The 16,966-nt window shown below is 41.7% G+C and overlaps 1 protein-coding gene across 1 annotated transcript; it reads left to right on the forward strand.

Moving 5' to 3' along the window:
- Positions 1-209: 209 nt before the first annotated feature.
- On the forward strand, positions 210-3,283 carry LOC119776004. Its single transcript, XM_038274196.1, has 2 exons — positions 210-1,367; positions 3,166-3,283. The coding sequence occupies exons 1-2, from the start codon at positions 210-212 to the stop codon at positions 3,196-3,198; spliced, it is 1,191 nt and encodes a 396-aa protein (XP_038130124.1). The 3' UTR covers positions 3,199-3,283.
- Positions 3,284-16,966: the final 13,683 nt, after the last annotated feature.

Consider the following 16,966-nt stretch of genomic DNA (forward strand, 5'->3'; position numbering starts at 1 on the left):
TTAAAGGGGCGAAACGTTGGTGAATGGTGGTTCCTGGCTGATGACCCTGCAGCTGACCCATGGGCACCGGAGGAGGTGCGACAGGCAGAAATGCCAAGCAGGATTTAACACCCTCCTGTATTATACTGAAGTTCTGGGAAACCCAGTGGCTACTGTGAATAGGGCAGTTGGAGTCCAGGGAAGACTGGAGGACATCCAGGAAAGACTGGATGACGGCAGGGAAAGACCGCACGGGGAGTGGGCGGCTAGTAACCCAACCCACCGGTCTCTCACCAGAGAGACACCCAACTCTGACTACGAAGAACAAAAAGAAGCAACAACCCGTGGGCCCTCCGAGAGGCGGGATGAAAGATGGGCCCAACAGGATGGACTACATGGTAACGACGGCAATGGAAAAGGATAACGAGACACCCAGAACAGCAGGAAATGAGGAGAAGGTCCTCCGAAAGTGTGCATGTGGATGGGAGAAAGTGACCACGTTTAGGGGCGTACGGATCCACCAGGGGAAAGCAAAGTGTGGACAGAATGGCCAACAGCAACCTTGCACTGCAACAGCAGGTGAGACAAGAGGGACCAAAAGCCAGGGCAAAAACCACAGAGCCAATGGACCCAATGTTGCTGAAGGCAGGAGGATGACAGGGGAAGAAGGCCCACTGGTGGAGAACGAGTCCCCACGTGAGCACGAAGACCAAGTCCTCACCACACCAGACAGAACAGAGCCAATTGCAGAGACCAAGAAACCCGCCAGAAAGAACAAGATCAAGTGGCCAAAGTCTAGTGAAGCAGAGGCATGGCGTGCACTGGACACATACCTGATCAAGACCCTACAGGAGTCACTGCAAGGAGGGGCAGAGGCCAAGCTGAATCGGATTGGGGACATCATATACCAGACCTGCAAGGACAGGTTTGGAGAGATCGTTTCCAGACAGAGGTCCATCCAAAGAGAGAAGGGAAGGAGAGAGAAGGAAATCCTCCAGCTGGTACAAAGGCGTCGCCAACTCCGGAAAAGCTGGAGAAAGGCCACTCTTGTGGAGAAAGAAGGACTGAAAGCCCTATGGGAAGAGGTCAGGAAAAGACTAGCCTTGCTTCGCAGAGCTGAGCGCATCCGAAAACGCAGCAAGCGGAAGCAGAAAGAGAGAGCCAGCTTCTTCAAGGATCCCTTCAAGCATGCCAGACAGCTGCTGGAGGAAAAGAAGACTGGCAAGCTTGAAACTACCAGGGAGCAATTGGAACAGCATGTCAGAAAGCAGTACAGCGATCCACAAAGGAATGTCCCCTTAGGAACACCAGGATATTTACTGCAGCCTGCACAACCAACTGTTGAGTTTAACACCATGCCTCCCAAGCTCAGTGAGGTTAGGCAAGTTGTGGAGAAAGCGAGGTCTTCTTCTGCACCAGGCCCCAATGGTGTCCCCTACAAGCTCTATAAGAACTGCCCTAAGGTACTAGAGCTGCTATGGTACCTAATGAGAACTGCCTGGAAAAAACAACTCATTCCAGCAGAGTGGCAAAGAGCAGTAGCGGTTTTCATTCCCAAGGAAACAAACTCCAAGGACATAGGGCAGTTCCGTAACATCGCCCTTCTAAACATAGAGGGAAAGATCTTTTTCTCGGTGCTAGCCAGAAGGATGACGACCTACCTGCTCCAGAACAAATACATCGACACCAACTGTCAGAAGGCAGGGGTGCCAGGGTTCCCAGGATGTGTGGAGCACTCCACAATGATCTGGGACCAGATCCAGAGGGCTAAGCGCGACAAGACTGACCTGCATGTCGTCTGGCTTGACCTGGCCAATGCATATGGATCTGTCCCACACCAGCTGATCATCTACGCCATGGAGTTCTTCCACATGCCTGCTTGCATCAGAAGCATGGTAAAAAGCTATTTTAACAACCTGCAAATGTGCTTCTCTGCCCTTGACTTCACTACTGGATGGCAGCGGCTTGAAGTCGGAATAGCGATGGGGTGTGCCATTTCACCTACACTGTTTGTAGCAGCGTTTGAAATAATCCTCATCGGTGCAAGGCAGATGGCAGGAGGAATAAAACTGCCAACTGGCCAGAGGCTCCCCCCGCTAAGGAGCTACATGGACGACGTCACCACCCTCCTTCAGACAGCACCATGTACAGCAAGACTGCTGAGGAGGATTGATGAGCTGATGTCATGGGCAAGGATGAAGATCAAGCCCTCCAAGTCCCGTAGCCTGTCACTCAGGAGAGGTGTCCGGAACGACAGCACCACCTTCGTCGTCGGGGGAGAGAAGATCCCACTCCTTGCAGAGCAGCCCATCAAAAGCCTTGGGAGGCAGTACACTGCCGAGCTTTCTGACAAGCAAATGGGGAAAACCGTTATGAAGCAGCTCTCTGATGGCTTGACGAGAATTGACCAAAGCCAACTACCGGGCAAATACAAGGTCTGGTGTTACCAATTTACACTCTACCAGAGACTGCTGTGGCCCCTGAAAATGAGTGAGATCCCCTCATCAACCGTGAGTAGGATGGATGGGAAAGCCAATTCATTTATCCGAAAGTGGTTGGGGCTGCCACGGTGCCTCTCTGAAGCTGGCCTATTTGGGAGGAACATGCTCCAGCTACCCCTAAGATCGCTACAGCTGGGCTACATGCAAGAAAAGACCAGGTTGGTGCTCGAGCTACGGGAGTCCACAGATGAGCTGGTTAGGAATGCTAATGCCAGGGTCCTGACTGGCCGCAAGTGGAACGCCCAGACCGAGGTCGACCAAGCGGTAAGCCGGCTGCAGCACAAGGAGATTGTAGGCAGGGTGCAGGTAGGAAGAGCAGGCCTAGGATGGGGAGAAGCACCACGCTTCTGGTCCAAGGCCCAACACAAGGAAAGAAAGGAAATGGTGGTGGCGGAGGTGATGAGGATGGAGGAAGACCGCTATAAGATCAAGGCTGTGTCTCAGGGACGACAAGGAAGCTGGACAACCTGGGAGGGAATCTCAACCAGGAACATCAGTTGGTCAGACTTGTGGAAGATCCCACAGGCAAGACTTAGCTTCCTTATCCGCTCAACATATGACACGCTTCCCTGTCCTCGGAACCTTCATCAGTGGTTCGGAAACGAGGAATGTTGTGCACTCTGCAATGCTCCCAACGCAAGCCTCCAGCACATCTTGTCAGGCTGCAAAGTGGCCCTCTCACAGGGCCGCTATAGATGGCGCCACGACCAGGTCTTGAGAAAGCTAGCCGAAGTGCTGGAGGAGCGCAGAAAGGGTAGTAGAACACCATCGCCAGCAGAGGACCCCACCATCTTTGTCGCGGAAGGAGGAAGCAGAAGCTTCAAGCAAAGAGAAACCTCAAGGCCCTTCACTACTGGCCAGGAGTGGAGCATGAAGGTTGACCTGGACAGGAAGCTTCAGTTTCCCACAGAAATCACCACCACATCTCTCCGACCAGACATTGTGGCGTGGTCCATAAAGGCAAGAGCGGTAGCCCTCATTGAGCTCACTGTGCCAATGGAGGAAGGGATCGAAGCTGCCTTTGAGCGAAAAAAGGCCAAGTATTCAGAGCTGGCTGCAGAGTGCCGGGAGGCGGGCTGGAAGACTACCATCTACCCAGTAGAGGTCGGATGCCGAGGCTTCACAGGGTTGTCGACCATACGCCTCCTGAAAGACGTGGGAGTCAGGGGAGGAAGGCTGAGGAAGGCAACAAAGGAACTGGCTGAGGAGGCGGAGAAAGGGAGCTTTTGGCTCTGGCTGCGGAGGAAGGACAGAACCTGGGGGAATAACACCTAACCCCCAGATAACAGTTGCAGGGAATAACATCTTTCAGCTGCAGGGGGTGACAGGGAGACGTCCCTGTCACTGCCCCGCCACCAGGAGACGTTCCAGGATTAAAGGGGCGAAACGTTGGTGAATGGTGGTTCCTGGCTGATGACCCTGCAGCTGACCCATGGGCACCGGAGGAGGTGCGACATCCTGAATCCTGAAACAGCGACATCTGAAACAGTAGACTTTCAGGATACTGAAAGTCTACTGTTGAAACGTAAAATATGAAGACATTAAAAGAGAGCCATTGCTATCCTCTGTGCATGTTTACATAAAGAAAATAAAGGTTTCAGTTGATCAAATCCCACCTCATACAGTATAAGAACCTTGAAAGAACTACACAGGACACACCAGATTAAAACTTCTGAAAGTGGAACAATTATTGAAAAAAAAAAAGATAGAAAAAAGATGTTGTGGGAGTTCCTCAGTCCACATGTGCTTAGTGGCTCTGGAAAAGGCTTACAATAAGTGGGGGTTGCTGCTGGAGAATGAGGCGGCAAGGATGATTTGAAGAGCTCTCTGGTAATGGTAGAAACACAACAAGATTTCATGCTCTTCTGCTCTACTTCTCTCCAATTCTGTGTGTGGTGTTCATGGACAGGATCTCAAGGCCTATAGTTACTGTACAAAGTGCAAGTGAAGATCCTCAGTCATCCAAGTCATGGTCATTGCAAAAATAAAAAAAAAAGAATAAAAAAAAACACTGGACTTTGTTTTTTAAGTTTGATGATGTTTGCTGGATGGGAAGCGAAACATCTTCAAACTTGGAAAACAAAGTCCAGTAGTTTGTTTTTTAACTTTATTTAAAAAGTTTTTGGTATAGTTACAAAGAGCAGGGGTTTTCAAACTTTGACCTCTGGACCCACTGTCCTGCATGTTTTAGATGTGTCTCTGCTCCAGCAAACCGCCATCCAATGATTCCACTCAGGGAATCAGGGACCTGATAATCTCCCATTTAAGTGTGTTTAGGCAGGGAAATAGCTAAAACATGCTCAGAACTGATATAGAGAAGGGTGTCTGTTTGGGATCTCTCTCTTTTTTTGTGAATTATGTTTTTCTATCCACTCCTTCAGGCCTCAACCAAGGCTGGTTGTTTAGGTTATTGGTTAATCCACCAAATGACACTTGCCTTCATATCAAGTTTTTAGCCAATCACAGCAGCTGTGATGTATCAAATTCTTGATTTGATATGTCTGTCAAAAAGCTGAACAGAAGGACCCAATATTCAGGTGAGACAGATGGTCATTGCTTAAAAAGTGTTTATTTACAGTAGACTAAAAGTGCAGAGCTGTGGATCTACAGAGGCTGCGGCTGAGCACCGCCCATCACTGTATACTCTAGTGGAGAAAAACACAGGTAAGTGACCATGATAATCCAACAGAGGATGATTATTTATGTCAGTAACTTACCTGGTTTGACAGTTCAGTGCATCTCCATAGAATGCGGTAGGATCCAGGAGTCTGAGCCAGGTCAGTGAAACAGATCAAAACAGGAAGGCTCAGAGGTCCAGGAGTCCGTAGCCCGATCAAGGATTCAGAACAGGAACAGGCTGGTTCAGGTTTTCAGGAGTCCAACAGAGAGTTGAGGCATACCGTTCAGATGGGACCTGGCACGCTCAGTGGTAGAGCTGGAACAGGGCAGGATATCAGGAACTCTACGGAACCCTAAAAACTCGCTCCCTCCACTGATCCAAGACAGGAACAGGCACACTCAGTGGATAAGAGACAGGACATGATCAGGAAAACAGGAACACTAAAAAACACTAAAAAATCTCTCTAACTACTGGCCCCCAAGGACGAGAACATGAACCATGGCATGAGTAATTGTAATTGGTAATTCTGAACCGGGCAGTTCGGCGGGTGAAAGAAATGAGCAATTATGCCAGCTCTCAAAGCCATGATAAATGACAATTGCATTTATTGGCTTATGGCACGATGTATTTTCAGGAGTTTGTGAATTCAGAAATCTCCTAGGCCAGAGTTCTTAACCTGAAAAAGGTGGACTGGGTTGGGGCACACTCTCTACCTTTAGGAGTTTACGTACCTTGGGGTGTCTTGTGTCTGATGATGGTAGAACACGACAGGAGATGGACAGGATTATGGCTTTAACTAGTATTTTTTTACCCTTTTATGGTCTGTAAAGAAAGACTTGGTCAAAAAAAGAGTTCCTAATTTACATTCTACATGTCAGTCCTCACCTATTGTCATTAGAGAGAAACCAGGAGAAGGATTGTGGATATAAGGAGCCAAAAGGAGATTTCTCTATATGTTGGGCAGATTCAAATCAGAAGCTTCTCGCATCTGCTCTGGATGCTTCCTTAATATCTTTTTTTCAGGTTTTCCAAAAGCTTTCTATATGCAGAGGAGACAATGGGAGATAGCATGAACTTGGTCCAACTCAAACTCGATTAAAAAATTCCACTAAAAAAATACTCATGGGCAGTTTTTCAACAAGATGCTGTTGGTGATGATAGCTGTTGATGAGAAGAATCTTATTTGACCATAGCAGGGTGTCTGAGCTTCCCTCCTGTGCCTTTTGTCCCCTCTACCAAATCTCAGATAAAGAGCAGACAAGGGATGGATGGCTGGATAGATGGATGGATGAAAAAAATATCTCATCTTCACCACCTGTCAAATAGTAAGGGTATAACAGAAACATAAGCTTACCACGACTTTATTAGCATTTCATGTTGAGAATATTTTAACATCCTACTTCACATCCATACTAAGAGCAATTTATTCTATTTCTGGTGCAAAATGAGCTTTAAGTTAAATGCACAGCAGGAAATCCCTAAAAAGAGAAATCAACAAGTGCTAACCTGGTCTTAATTGGTATTCCAGTCGAGAAGACAGAATATTTAAATGTCAGTAAACTCAGTTTTCTCACCCGGGAGTCATCCAGAGATTGTGGAGTAGATACCCTGGAGGAGCCAGGGGGTGTCACATAGCTGCAAGTCACAACAATCAACTAAATTCAACCATAATGAGTCACATCAATAAACACTCAGGACAGACAAGATATCCATCCACTCCCACAAAGACGTTTCTTTTATATTCAGAGATTTCTTTTGAAAACGTGCAAAAACATGCAGCCTACATTTAAGTGTGCACAGCTTTATTCTTGCAGGGTTTTGTTAAATTAAATCTGTTTTTATTCTTTTCTATGAAGCCAGTAGGTAAAAGACCATTTGTATTAAGGAAGAACTAAAGAAATAGATCATATTTGCTTCAGTTGTTAACACAGCACCTGAATAGAAAAACATGTTATTTTTTTCTTCTCTTTTTCTTTTGCAACTGACTGAAAAATCAAAGAATGTTCATCAATTTTCTCTTACCCTGGAGGTATTGACATTAACAGAAAATAAAAAAACAAGTTAAGTATGCATGGCTACTACTGAAAAACTGCACAAAATATTTAATTTGTTTTTTGTAATTTTCATATGTGACTGAGAAAAAACAGACAAGTAAAGTAAGTAAGCAAATAAAAACTCTGAATGGTTCAGACCTCTCCTTGAAAGCTTAACTAAATCCACAAAGTCCAATGCTCATCCATTCTCTTAATCTTATCAACAAACCTTGGCTTTCTGTTTGCTTTAACCACAAAAAAAACAAAAAACCCTAGAGATTAATCAGGACATTCTGAAGATTATCCTGAATTTGAATTTTAAATGAAAGACTTTAAGTAATAACATTCATACTTGGTTGTTTTACAAGACACACTCATAAAAGAAGCCAACTCAGTTTATTCATATAGTGCCACTATCCAAGAAAAGTCTTTTCTCAAAGCATTTTTTATTTAATTACGCAGATGACAGTTCCACCTTTCTGTTCAAATCCAAACAATATAAAAAAATGTTTAAAAAGGCACTCGAAAGAAAAGTCAATTCAGTCAAATCATACAAATTTTAAGTCAAGTTCTTACATTCAAATGGAACCTGCATTTAGAAAAAAATATGTTTGTCATTCCAATTCCAATATAAAAAAAAAGATTTGCACAGTCAATTATCATTAAATGACTTCTGCATATTTGTTGTTACTTACAATTTAAGCAATTGTCCATTTTATCAGGTTACATCATTGTATATTATGCAAATATTATGAAATCCTTTCTTTTTTTATTTGCCAATGATATCACTATCAGTCACGACATGGCATGGTGGTATTCAATTCCATTCAAAAGTACTTTATTATCCAAAAGGGAAATTAAATGTTGCAGTAACTAGTAGGGTTTTTAGCTTTTTTTTGTTTTTCATTGAGTTGTTGTAGGTGTTGATAGCTGTGGGTAGAAGGGATCCTCTGTAGCGGTTTGTCTTGCACCAAATCTGAAGAAGCCTCTTATTAAAGACACTCTGTTGGTGTTTAACAATCTGAAGAAGAGGATGCTCACTGTTGTCCATAATGTTCTTTGCTTTAAGAAGAATTATTCTTTGTGAAATTATCTCAAAGGTTTTAGAGTAGTTCCTACGACAGTAGAGTAGTTCCTAGTTCCTAGTTCCTACTACGAGAGTAGTTCCTAGTTCCTTCTTTATTAGCTTTTTGGTTTTTTTTTTTTTTTATGTCATCTGCTCTGATGAAGTTACCCCAGCAGCTGATGAAGGAAGAGATCACGTACTGCACAATAGACTTATAGAGGATATGCAGCATCTTGCTGCAAACGCCGAAGAATCTAAGCTTCCTTAGGGAAGTAAAGTCTGCTCTGTCATTTCTTTTAGAAGGCTTCACAGTTGTGTCTCCAGTCTAATTATCAGGTATCCAGGGGCCACTGGTTTAATGTGTTGTTATTTTGTCAAAAAAAGTAACAATCAGAGATCAAGCTATTGAAATAACATCCGGAACAGAAAATGGATGGCATATTTGAAATACTCTTGCCATGAACTTACTTACGCGCAGGTGGAATGCATCAAATTAACAAGGATCATTTCTGATCCTTTACTGAAGTTAAGAACCTTTGTTGAATCTGATGTGGTGAATTCGTAGGAGCCCACAGTGTGAGAAAAAGCAAGAAACATATCTGACAAAAATACGAAAATGTTGTTGCATGAGACCCAATGATCGAAAGTGGCTACTATTATAATAATGTATTATTATTCATTATATATATTAGCATAATATGTATAATTTCACCTTAACACTCTCCAGATTGCAAACACCCTGAACATCCCAGGTCAGGATGTGCAGGACAGTCCAGCTCATAACCACCTAATGCTCTCTAACCCATAAATGGACCAGCTTGCACCTGCTTCAGTCATATTGGAAGAAGAAGAAATAATCTCCAAACTCTTCTCAAAAAGTTAGGAGTAAGTAATTGTCCTGAATCTGCTGCTATACTGCTGGAGTGTTTGTCTTCTATTCAGAACGATATCGAACCACACTGGATTTCACTGAGCACCAGAGAGGGACCTCTACTTTCACTAACATTTGTAGAAACTGTTGGATTATTATCCACAATACCCCCCATGTCTCCTGGTTTCTTCCTCTAAATGTGTTAGTTTTTAAAGAAGAGCTCACTCCGCCTTTGGAAAAATACTCTGGAATCCTTAGAAAAGAAACTATTAGCATACTGATTAGTGAGTGCTCTTATTTTTCTGCAGTAGCTCCCATTTATGACCTCACTATAAGCCAGTCTGACAGTCGCGTTCTCCCTCACCAATGCCATCTTCAAAGTACAAACTCAAAGTGACCGAATAAAAATTCATCCTGCTTAGCTTCTGTACTTTTACTCCATATTTCACCCAGTTATTACTCATCCAACATTCACAGTCTGCCATCCACTATGCTCATGAGTCTACTATTATTGTATATGAAACATTTGCATGTTTAAGTCCTAAGGCTAAAAGCACAGATGGTCCTAGTTTCCAACATGAAGCAGCTGCAAATCTGCTTCCCTCAAAAAGACACAGTGCAGTTTTTTGCATTAATATGTAAGTTCCATAGCTACAGCATTCCATACATGCTGAACTTGTTAACATGTTGCTACCGCCACTGGACTGATTAAGGGTTCTTCTTAAAGCTTAGAATAAATAAAATAATAAGACAGATGGTAAAATGAATCTTGTGAAGAAGTCTCAACCATCAATGCAACCACCTTGCCAACTCGTAACCAGGAATCATCTGATTTTGTGTTTAATTTGAAAGCTTTAGTTCCTGCTACAGTGAACACCAACATTCTTATTGTATTCTGAGCCCTATTCATGTCCTTTTCCCCTTGGAATAAAATATTTTCTATGGGTTGTTTTTTTTAAGTGGATCTCGGACTTTACTTAGTTATTTTCACAACTTTGCTGAGAGGTGCTAACTTGCATTCTCATTGGTTCCTCGTTAAATTTTTAGTAGTAGACAGACAAGAAATGGAATTAGAGACAGGGGGATGACATGGAATTAAGGTAGAACCTGCAACGACTGCATCGAGGACCAAAGCATGGGTCGTGCATGTAACCGCTGCTCCACTACCACCACCCATATCTTCCTTGTGTACCCCGTACACGCATGTATCGTATCATGCCTCAGGTCAAACCCTACTGCTATTGTACATTTATCTACTAACAAACTGAGCAAACACCAAGTGTAAAACAGAAATAACAAAAATATTTCTGCAGGATGTTGGAGCTTTTTTAGAAAAGCTTTATGTGTAACCACAGTTAGCTACTGCCTTATTAATTAAAAAAATGTCATACAAGGCAACTATGCCCTTTTAATCTTTTGCTATCCTTTGGCCCCATGGACTAGGGTGGTTCCGCTTTGTTAACACCAAAAACAGAAATAAAAATACATAAAAAAAAACGATCAGAAAATACAGAGAATCCCTAACCTTTCTAACTGAGTTGTTCTTTTCTTTTTCAGTAATTTATTGATTTAATAATTACCTCACGTTTCTACAAGCCACAATTTGTTTTTATAACTATGGGTTTAATCAGAGCCTGTTTAATCAGCTGAGAAAGTAAGGAGAAAAAAAGGAATGATAACTGGCACAGAAAATAAGAAACAAGATTAATGAGAGTCTGAAACACAACCAGTAAATTTGCACAGAACAATGAAATGACAGAAGCTTTAAGGCAAAGCAGCAAAATGATGCAATGATTGTACGTTGGTGGCTTTCAACACTTCTCATCTTTGACAGTATCACAGCAAGACAATATGGTTAAAACAACTCTTTATTCTGAAAAAGGATTCAAAGGGATGAGTAAAAGTATAGTTTTCAACAGAAATTATGGTGTCCAAAGACTTTCTAAGATACGTTTGGAATATTCTTCCTCCTCTGGATGTGGCCATAGGAGGAAAATTGATGACAAATAAAAAATAAAGGACAATACCAATGGTAAAAAGAGCCGAGCAAAACTTTTAAAGACATTAAAAGTTAAATTAAAGCTCAAGCAACATCAGTGTCAGCTCCTACCACCCATCGCTCTTTGAACCAAAGTGGACTTAATGGTAGACGACCAAGGAGGACACCATTTTTGAAAACAAATTTAAAAAGCCAGACTGGAATTTGGAACTACATGTTGACAAGCCAGTAATCTTCTGGGAGAATGTCCTACGGATACGGGAGACAACGATGGAGCTGTTTGCCACGGTACAACGGCTCTATGTTCATACATGGAAAAATTAAGCATATCAAGAAAAGAACACAGTCCCTACTGTGAAACATTGAGGAGGCTCTGTTATGATCTGCATGATACAATGAGATCTCAAGACGAACAAGAAATTCTAGAGAGAAATGTGCTGCCCAATGTCAGAAAGCTTGTTCTCAGTTGCACGGCGTTGGCCTTGCAACAGGATTATGACCCAAAAGACACAGCTAAAAAAAAAAAGCCAAGAATAGCTAAGACAGGGGTTGGCAACCCGTGGCTCCGGAGCTGCATGCAGATCTGTAGCACCCCTTTTGCGGCTCCCAAGAGCTTTTTGATAGATTTTTGCTTTTGATTTTTTTTGCTTGTTTTAATATGTTGCGCAGGAGGTCAAACAAACATTCATTCTGTTTTCAAATGCTGTAAACATTTGTATAATAAATACATTTAAAGAATAAATGTAAAAATTTCTTTGGATAAAAATTTGTGTCATAGCCATAGAGATCAGAGGTCATACACGTTTCACCACAGTGCGGAGCCAGGCAAACAAAGTGGCAGGTGTGTCTCAGGCCATGGACCCGAAAGGGAAAAAAAGGAAGATAACTGATAAGAACAGAGGATTCAAAGAAAGATGGCCCGAATGATTTGCTTTCATTACCAATGCAGAAAGATTTCCTGCATTTTTGCTTTGTAATGAGAGGCTTTCAAAAACTAAAAAGTAATTTGGAAAGGCATTTCCAATGAAGGCTTACTAAATATGCAGCCAGCCACCAAGTTTGGAGGGAAAGAAAAGTGAAACTGCAGTACTTCTGGATAAATAACAGATGTGCAAAGATAGATTTAAGGAGTTGATTGCATCTCCTAACTCCACTACTGCTGCTAGTTTTGTTGGTAGCATGGAGAACAGATCCAGCAGGTAACGCTCTGATGCAGGTATGTGAATTTTCTTCAATTTTTTCCCCAAATTATCAAAATAAAAATAACACCAAGGAATGCTCACGCCGATGTGAGATTATGTTGATAAAGAGCGCTGCTCTTATGGATGTCAGTTCCTGCTTGTTCGCCATGACTCAATCAACTCCTCCCAACAGAAACACGTCCACCATAGAAAGATTCCTTTATCGTGTTTCTATAATTTCATCATTGCAACAAAACCTAAAACATGCGGTGAAGGGCGGTGAAGCAGCGCAGTGAATTCCACGTGATGGGAGCGTTCACTGCTCCTCCTTTACCTCATGCTACTTTGTGACATTTGCTCCAGGATAAACATGAAATCACAAATGCCTATGTGGCGCACCTACAATAGGGTGACCACATTTATTTTGAATTTTATTTGTGATTAATTGGCGATTTAGGTTCCAGTAGTTTTTTCCCTTTGAAAGTGGGGGGCGGAACCTTTGTTTTTCTCCTGTTGCGCTGGGAGCGGTAAAGGGGCGCGCACTCCCGCCGTTTCTTCAGACGTGATTTGGAAGAGAAACTGTTTCCATCCTTTCCTCACCTCTCCTCTTTCACCTGCTTTAAACAGGTAACATATTTGTTAATGTGGTCATCATACTCTGAGACCCGTAACACCTAATATATATTTAAGCCCATGTAGTCCTATTTTATAGTGGGCTAATGCACTTAAAGCCCATGTTGCCATACAAGGCTTATATAGGACTTTTACATTTATGCAGCTCTAGACAGATGTTTTCTTATTTTTGGGCCAATATGGCTCTTTGGGTTGCCAAACCTTGGGCTAAGAGGAAACCACTGGACTATTCTGAAGTGGCTTCTTTGAGCACCGACCTAAATCCTATTAAACATCTTTGAAAGGAGCTGAAACATGCCGTCTGGAAAAGGCAGCCTTCAAACCTGAGAAGGCTGTGCACAGTCCTCAGCTCAGCATTACCTTCAACGAATCTCCTCATTGCTTCTCGGTTGGGTTCTTATATAACCCCATAAAACACAGCCGCTTTGCTGCACAGCCATATAAATGGCCAGGGGTGGTTTAGTGAATTGTCAGACTGGGTAAATCTAAGATCTGAATTTAAATCTCAGAATGCATCTGAGTAAAACATGCAAAATGGCAAACTTAATGACTTCCAGTCCTGCCAGGACAAAGAACTGTGACCTGACGTAAAACGGGCACAGCTGACATGATTACTTTTTTTTTATTCCCCATGTTTCATTACAGACACAAAGATATGTCATTGTGCTTATTAAAAACAAACAGAAAATACATAAAGATTATAAACATCTCCCTATTGGAAGCTTTCCAGTTAGAAAAGACAGAACCAAAACTAATCCAGAGAGTAGCAGAACCAGTACCAACTGTAAGCTGACAGGAAGGAAGTGTCTGTGGCTCGTTTATTAAAGTGATACTAATTAGTAATGTGGAGGAGCTGGGCCAGGAGATAATAAGGTCGGGTGACATCCAGCGACAGGCCAGCTGTCAGCCGCAGGGGTAACTTGTGAACAGGTCATGAATTTTCACTGACAGGTGATCTTAGTAATGAATGAAACAATATTACGAAAAATATAAAGGAATGTGCTGCAGACAAAGGAGAAAATGAGGAGGTGACATGAACCCATGACAGGGAATCAATGTGGTGGAACAGGTGGAGATGAACATCAATCTAGTCTGCAGCTGGACCAGAACCTAACCTCCATTCTTCTATTCAGTGAGGCTCTCAGGGGTAAAAAAAAAAAAAAAAAAAAGGTATAAATAGTTGGTCCCTTTAGAGCTGTAAAACATGCCCTGTTTATCAGGTCAGTTTACTTACTTGTTTGGCTTGATTGTCTTACTCACTGGTTCATCCTGCTCTGGACAAAGTGGAAGCTGTTATAGAGGGAAGATTAATTCTGCTCACTGAGTCCCATTGATAGCCTCACTGAGCTGATTGTAGAGGAAGACAGGAGGAAAATATCTGCTTGCTCTGCTGTTTCTGTATCACTTATATGTTTCTCCAGTGTTTTCAATTTAGTCTAACAGTAAAGAATATTGTATTCTAAAGTCCTGTTTCATGTTTGCAAACCTCTGTGTACAACCTTGCAAAGCAAACTAAATTGTGTCACAGATTTCGGCACCGAGTCAATTAAAATGTAATTATTCTATTGTTTAGGATTTAAAATGTTATCATCTTTATTATTTTTTTTCTTGTATACTGTATACTCCCCTACTTCATCCTACTGTGCACTTGTTTATTTGATTACTCTCTACCTGTAAATACTTTCTCTTAGATTTCATTTTGTCTCCTGCTCACTCTCTCTTTTCCTCATCTTCTGCCTCAAATCTCCTGAGCTGCTGCTCACTACTCATCTGTCTTACCTCTTCTACAAGCATTTTCTCTTCGCTCTCCCCCTTATACACCTGCCTGGTTCTTCCCCTCTCATTATGAGTTATTCTGATTTCACTGCTCCATGTCATTTATTTGCAAAACCCTTGTTCCACTAATAGTAGATTAAATTTTTCCTTGAATTGTTTTCTTCCTTCGCTCATTTTGACGCATCGGGACTCTCTTCTGCAGTTTGGCCCAGCTACAACATACATGACCTGAAGTAAAGAAAATTTGGATTACAAACATGTTATTCATTTAACAGTTTACATAGAACAAACAAACAAAATTATGAACAAAGACATTTTTACTTTGTTTAAAAGCATCTTTAGTTTCTGCTCTTTTATTGTGTTCTGGAGTTTGTTCCAGAATCCAGCCACGTTGCTCACCTCGTCATCATCACATATCTGATTTGTTTGCTTAGAAAATGCTTTTTTTTAAGGAAAAGCTTAACCTTTATTTGTGTTCTGGCATAAAAGACTTTAGGAAAATATGAATTTGTCCAGAAAGTCTGCCTTTTGAAGGAAAGGGAATTTTATAATTATGGCCCTTTATGATTTAAACAAATTATTTTCCTTTCTTTTGCTAATAATTTTATTATATAATTCATAAATAGATTTGTCATAGGTTCTAAAAACAAGTAGTCAATTTGAGGTTGAATGCTATCAGGACCCTGTTTGAGAAAAGCAATCTGTTTTCTTGAAGTCAACTGGTTTTAAACTGTCCTCATCGTCTGATCTCTCCAGAGTGCATCCAGGGAACATTATATATTTCTTCTTTTCCTTGTTTTGTATCCTTCCAATTATGGATGAATAAAGTTGGTAAGAATGTCTGTAGACACTACAGTAATATGTTTATCCCACAGACCCTGTGAAAGCAGCGTCCTATAATAAGGTCCTTAAATAATTATGTCCAGGTTCTAATTGAACATAGAGATTGTAACGTTCAAAATTGTAGGTTTATGCTAAAGAAACTGAGTCCACACAGAAGAGGGTTCTTTGGCTCCTTCAAGAGGAGAGAGTCACGTTCAGCTACATCTGCCCTCCCTCTCTGTCTCCTCAGCAGAAGCCTTTTATTAGCAGATCCTAACACATGGGGTGGGTTACAGAACAGTGTTCTTCTGACAAGGCAATTGATTGGGTCATAGGACAAAATGCTCCTCTTGATTGAATCACAGCAGGATGCAACCGTGTGACTTTGCCTCATGACCTAATGATTGAATCACAGGATAGCAGGATGCAAGTCACAAAAGTCTACGACCCTCTTGATTGAATCACAGTACACAAATGTAGCATCATTTTATAATCATAACTCTAACAGAGATGTTTATGCTCATTTCTTGATTTGTATTAGCTTGAAAGGAGGTTTGTGACCTAACCCTGCCTTTAGTGTTTTGTTACATCACAATATATCATGACGTGGTTCTTTTCAGCTACACATGAGGATCACACACTGGTTGCAAACTCGGTCCAGAAAACAGCCATTCAGAGCTTAAGGTGGACAGGCTGGACCAAAGCTTTCATTTTATCAATAAATCATTTAAAAATAATTTTGTGTATGGGTAATTTTATCTTTCTCTAAATCAATATGTGAATAAAAGCATTTATATTAGCATTGAAAATGGTCAATTTATATTTTCTTTCAAACTCTTTCAAATCTCTTACCTTTCCCAGCCCTCCACTCAATCATCCACAAGGTTTTCAAGTGTATTTATTTGAGGTGGCCAATTAGAGTGGTTACTCCGTTTCCACTTGTGAAATGGATAATAAACCATTGAAATCTAAGAGGGTACAGAGAGGCTTTGAGGGAAAACATTCAGAGGCCTAGAAGTGGACGCAGCCAAATGTGTCAAAGTAACAGATTTGGTAAGAAGTGCAACTGGAGCAGCAGGACCCAGCAGGTACACACTGAGGAGGAGGGAAGAATAACAGATAACAGCCTGGTAAAAAGTAGCAGAAAATGATAGCACTGCAGGACTAATGATTTAGAATAGCTTTATACACCTCACAAGCAGCAATTTCATCTTTAAACTACAGATTGCTATGGTAATTGATGAAGTACAGACATACAGTAACAAAAAGTATATGGTTTATGTGCATACATTCTTGATAAACAAGGTTAGATATAAAGGGTAGATTAGACGTATGTATATAATTGATTAGATCATTTGGTTTCTTAAGTTTCTTAAGTGATGGTTTTATTGTCATGATCTCTGCACTGATGCTGTTCAGATTTCTCACAAGACACACGAGCTCAGTTCCAGCCCATTCTCGTTACCACTATTCTGATCCACCTGC

Source organism: Cyprinodon tularosa, unplaced genomic scaffold (genome assembly GCF_016077235.1).
Source record: "Cyprinodon tularosa strain WSP-4 unplaced genomic scaffold, ASM1607723v1 ctg90, whole genome shotgun sequence".
Classification (NCBI taxonomy): Eukaryota; Metazoa; Chordata; class Actinopteri; order Cyprinodontiformes; family Cyprinodontidae; genus Cyprinodon; species Cyprinodon tularosa.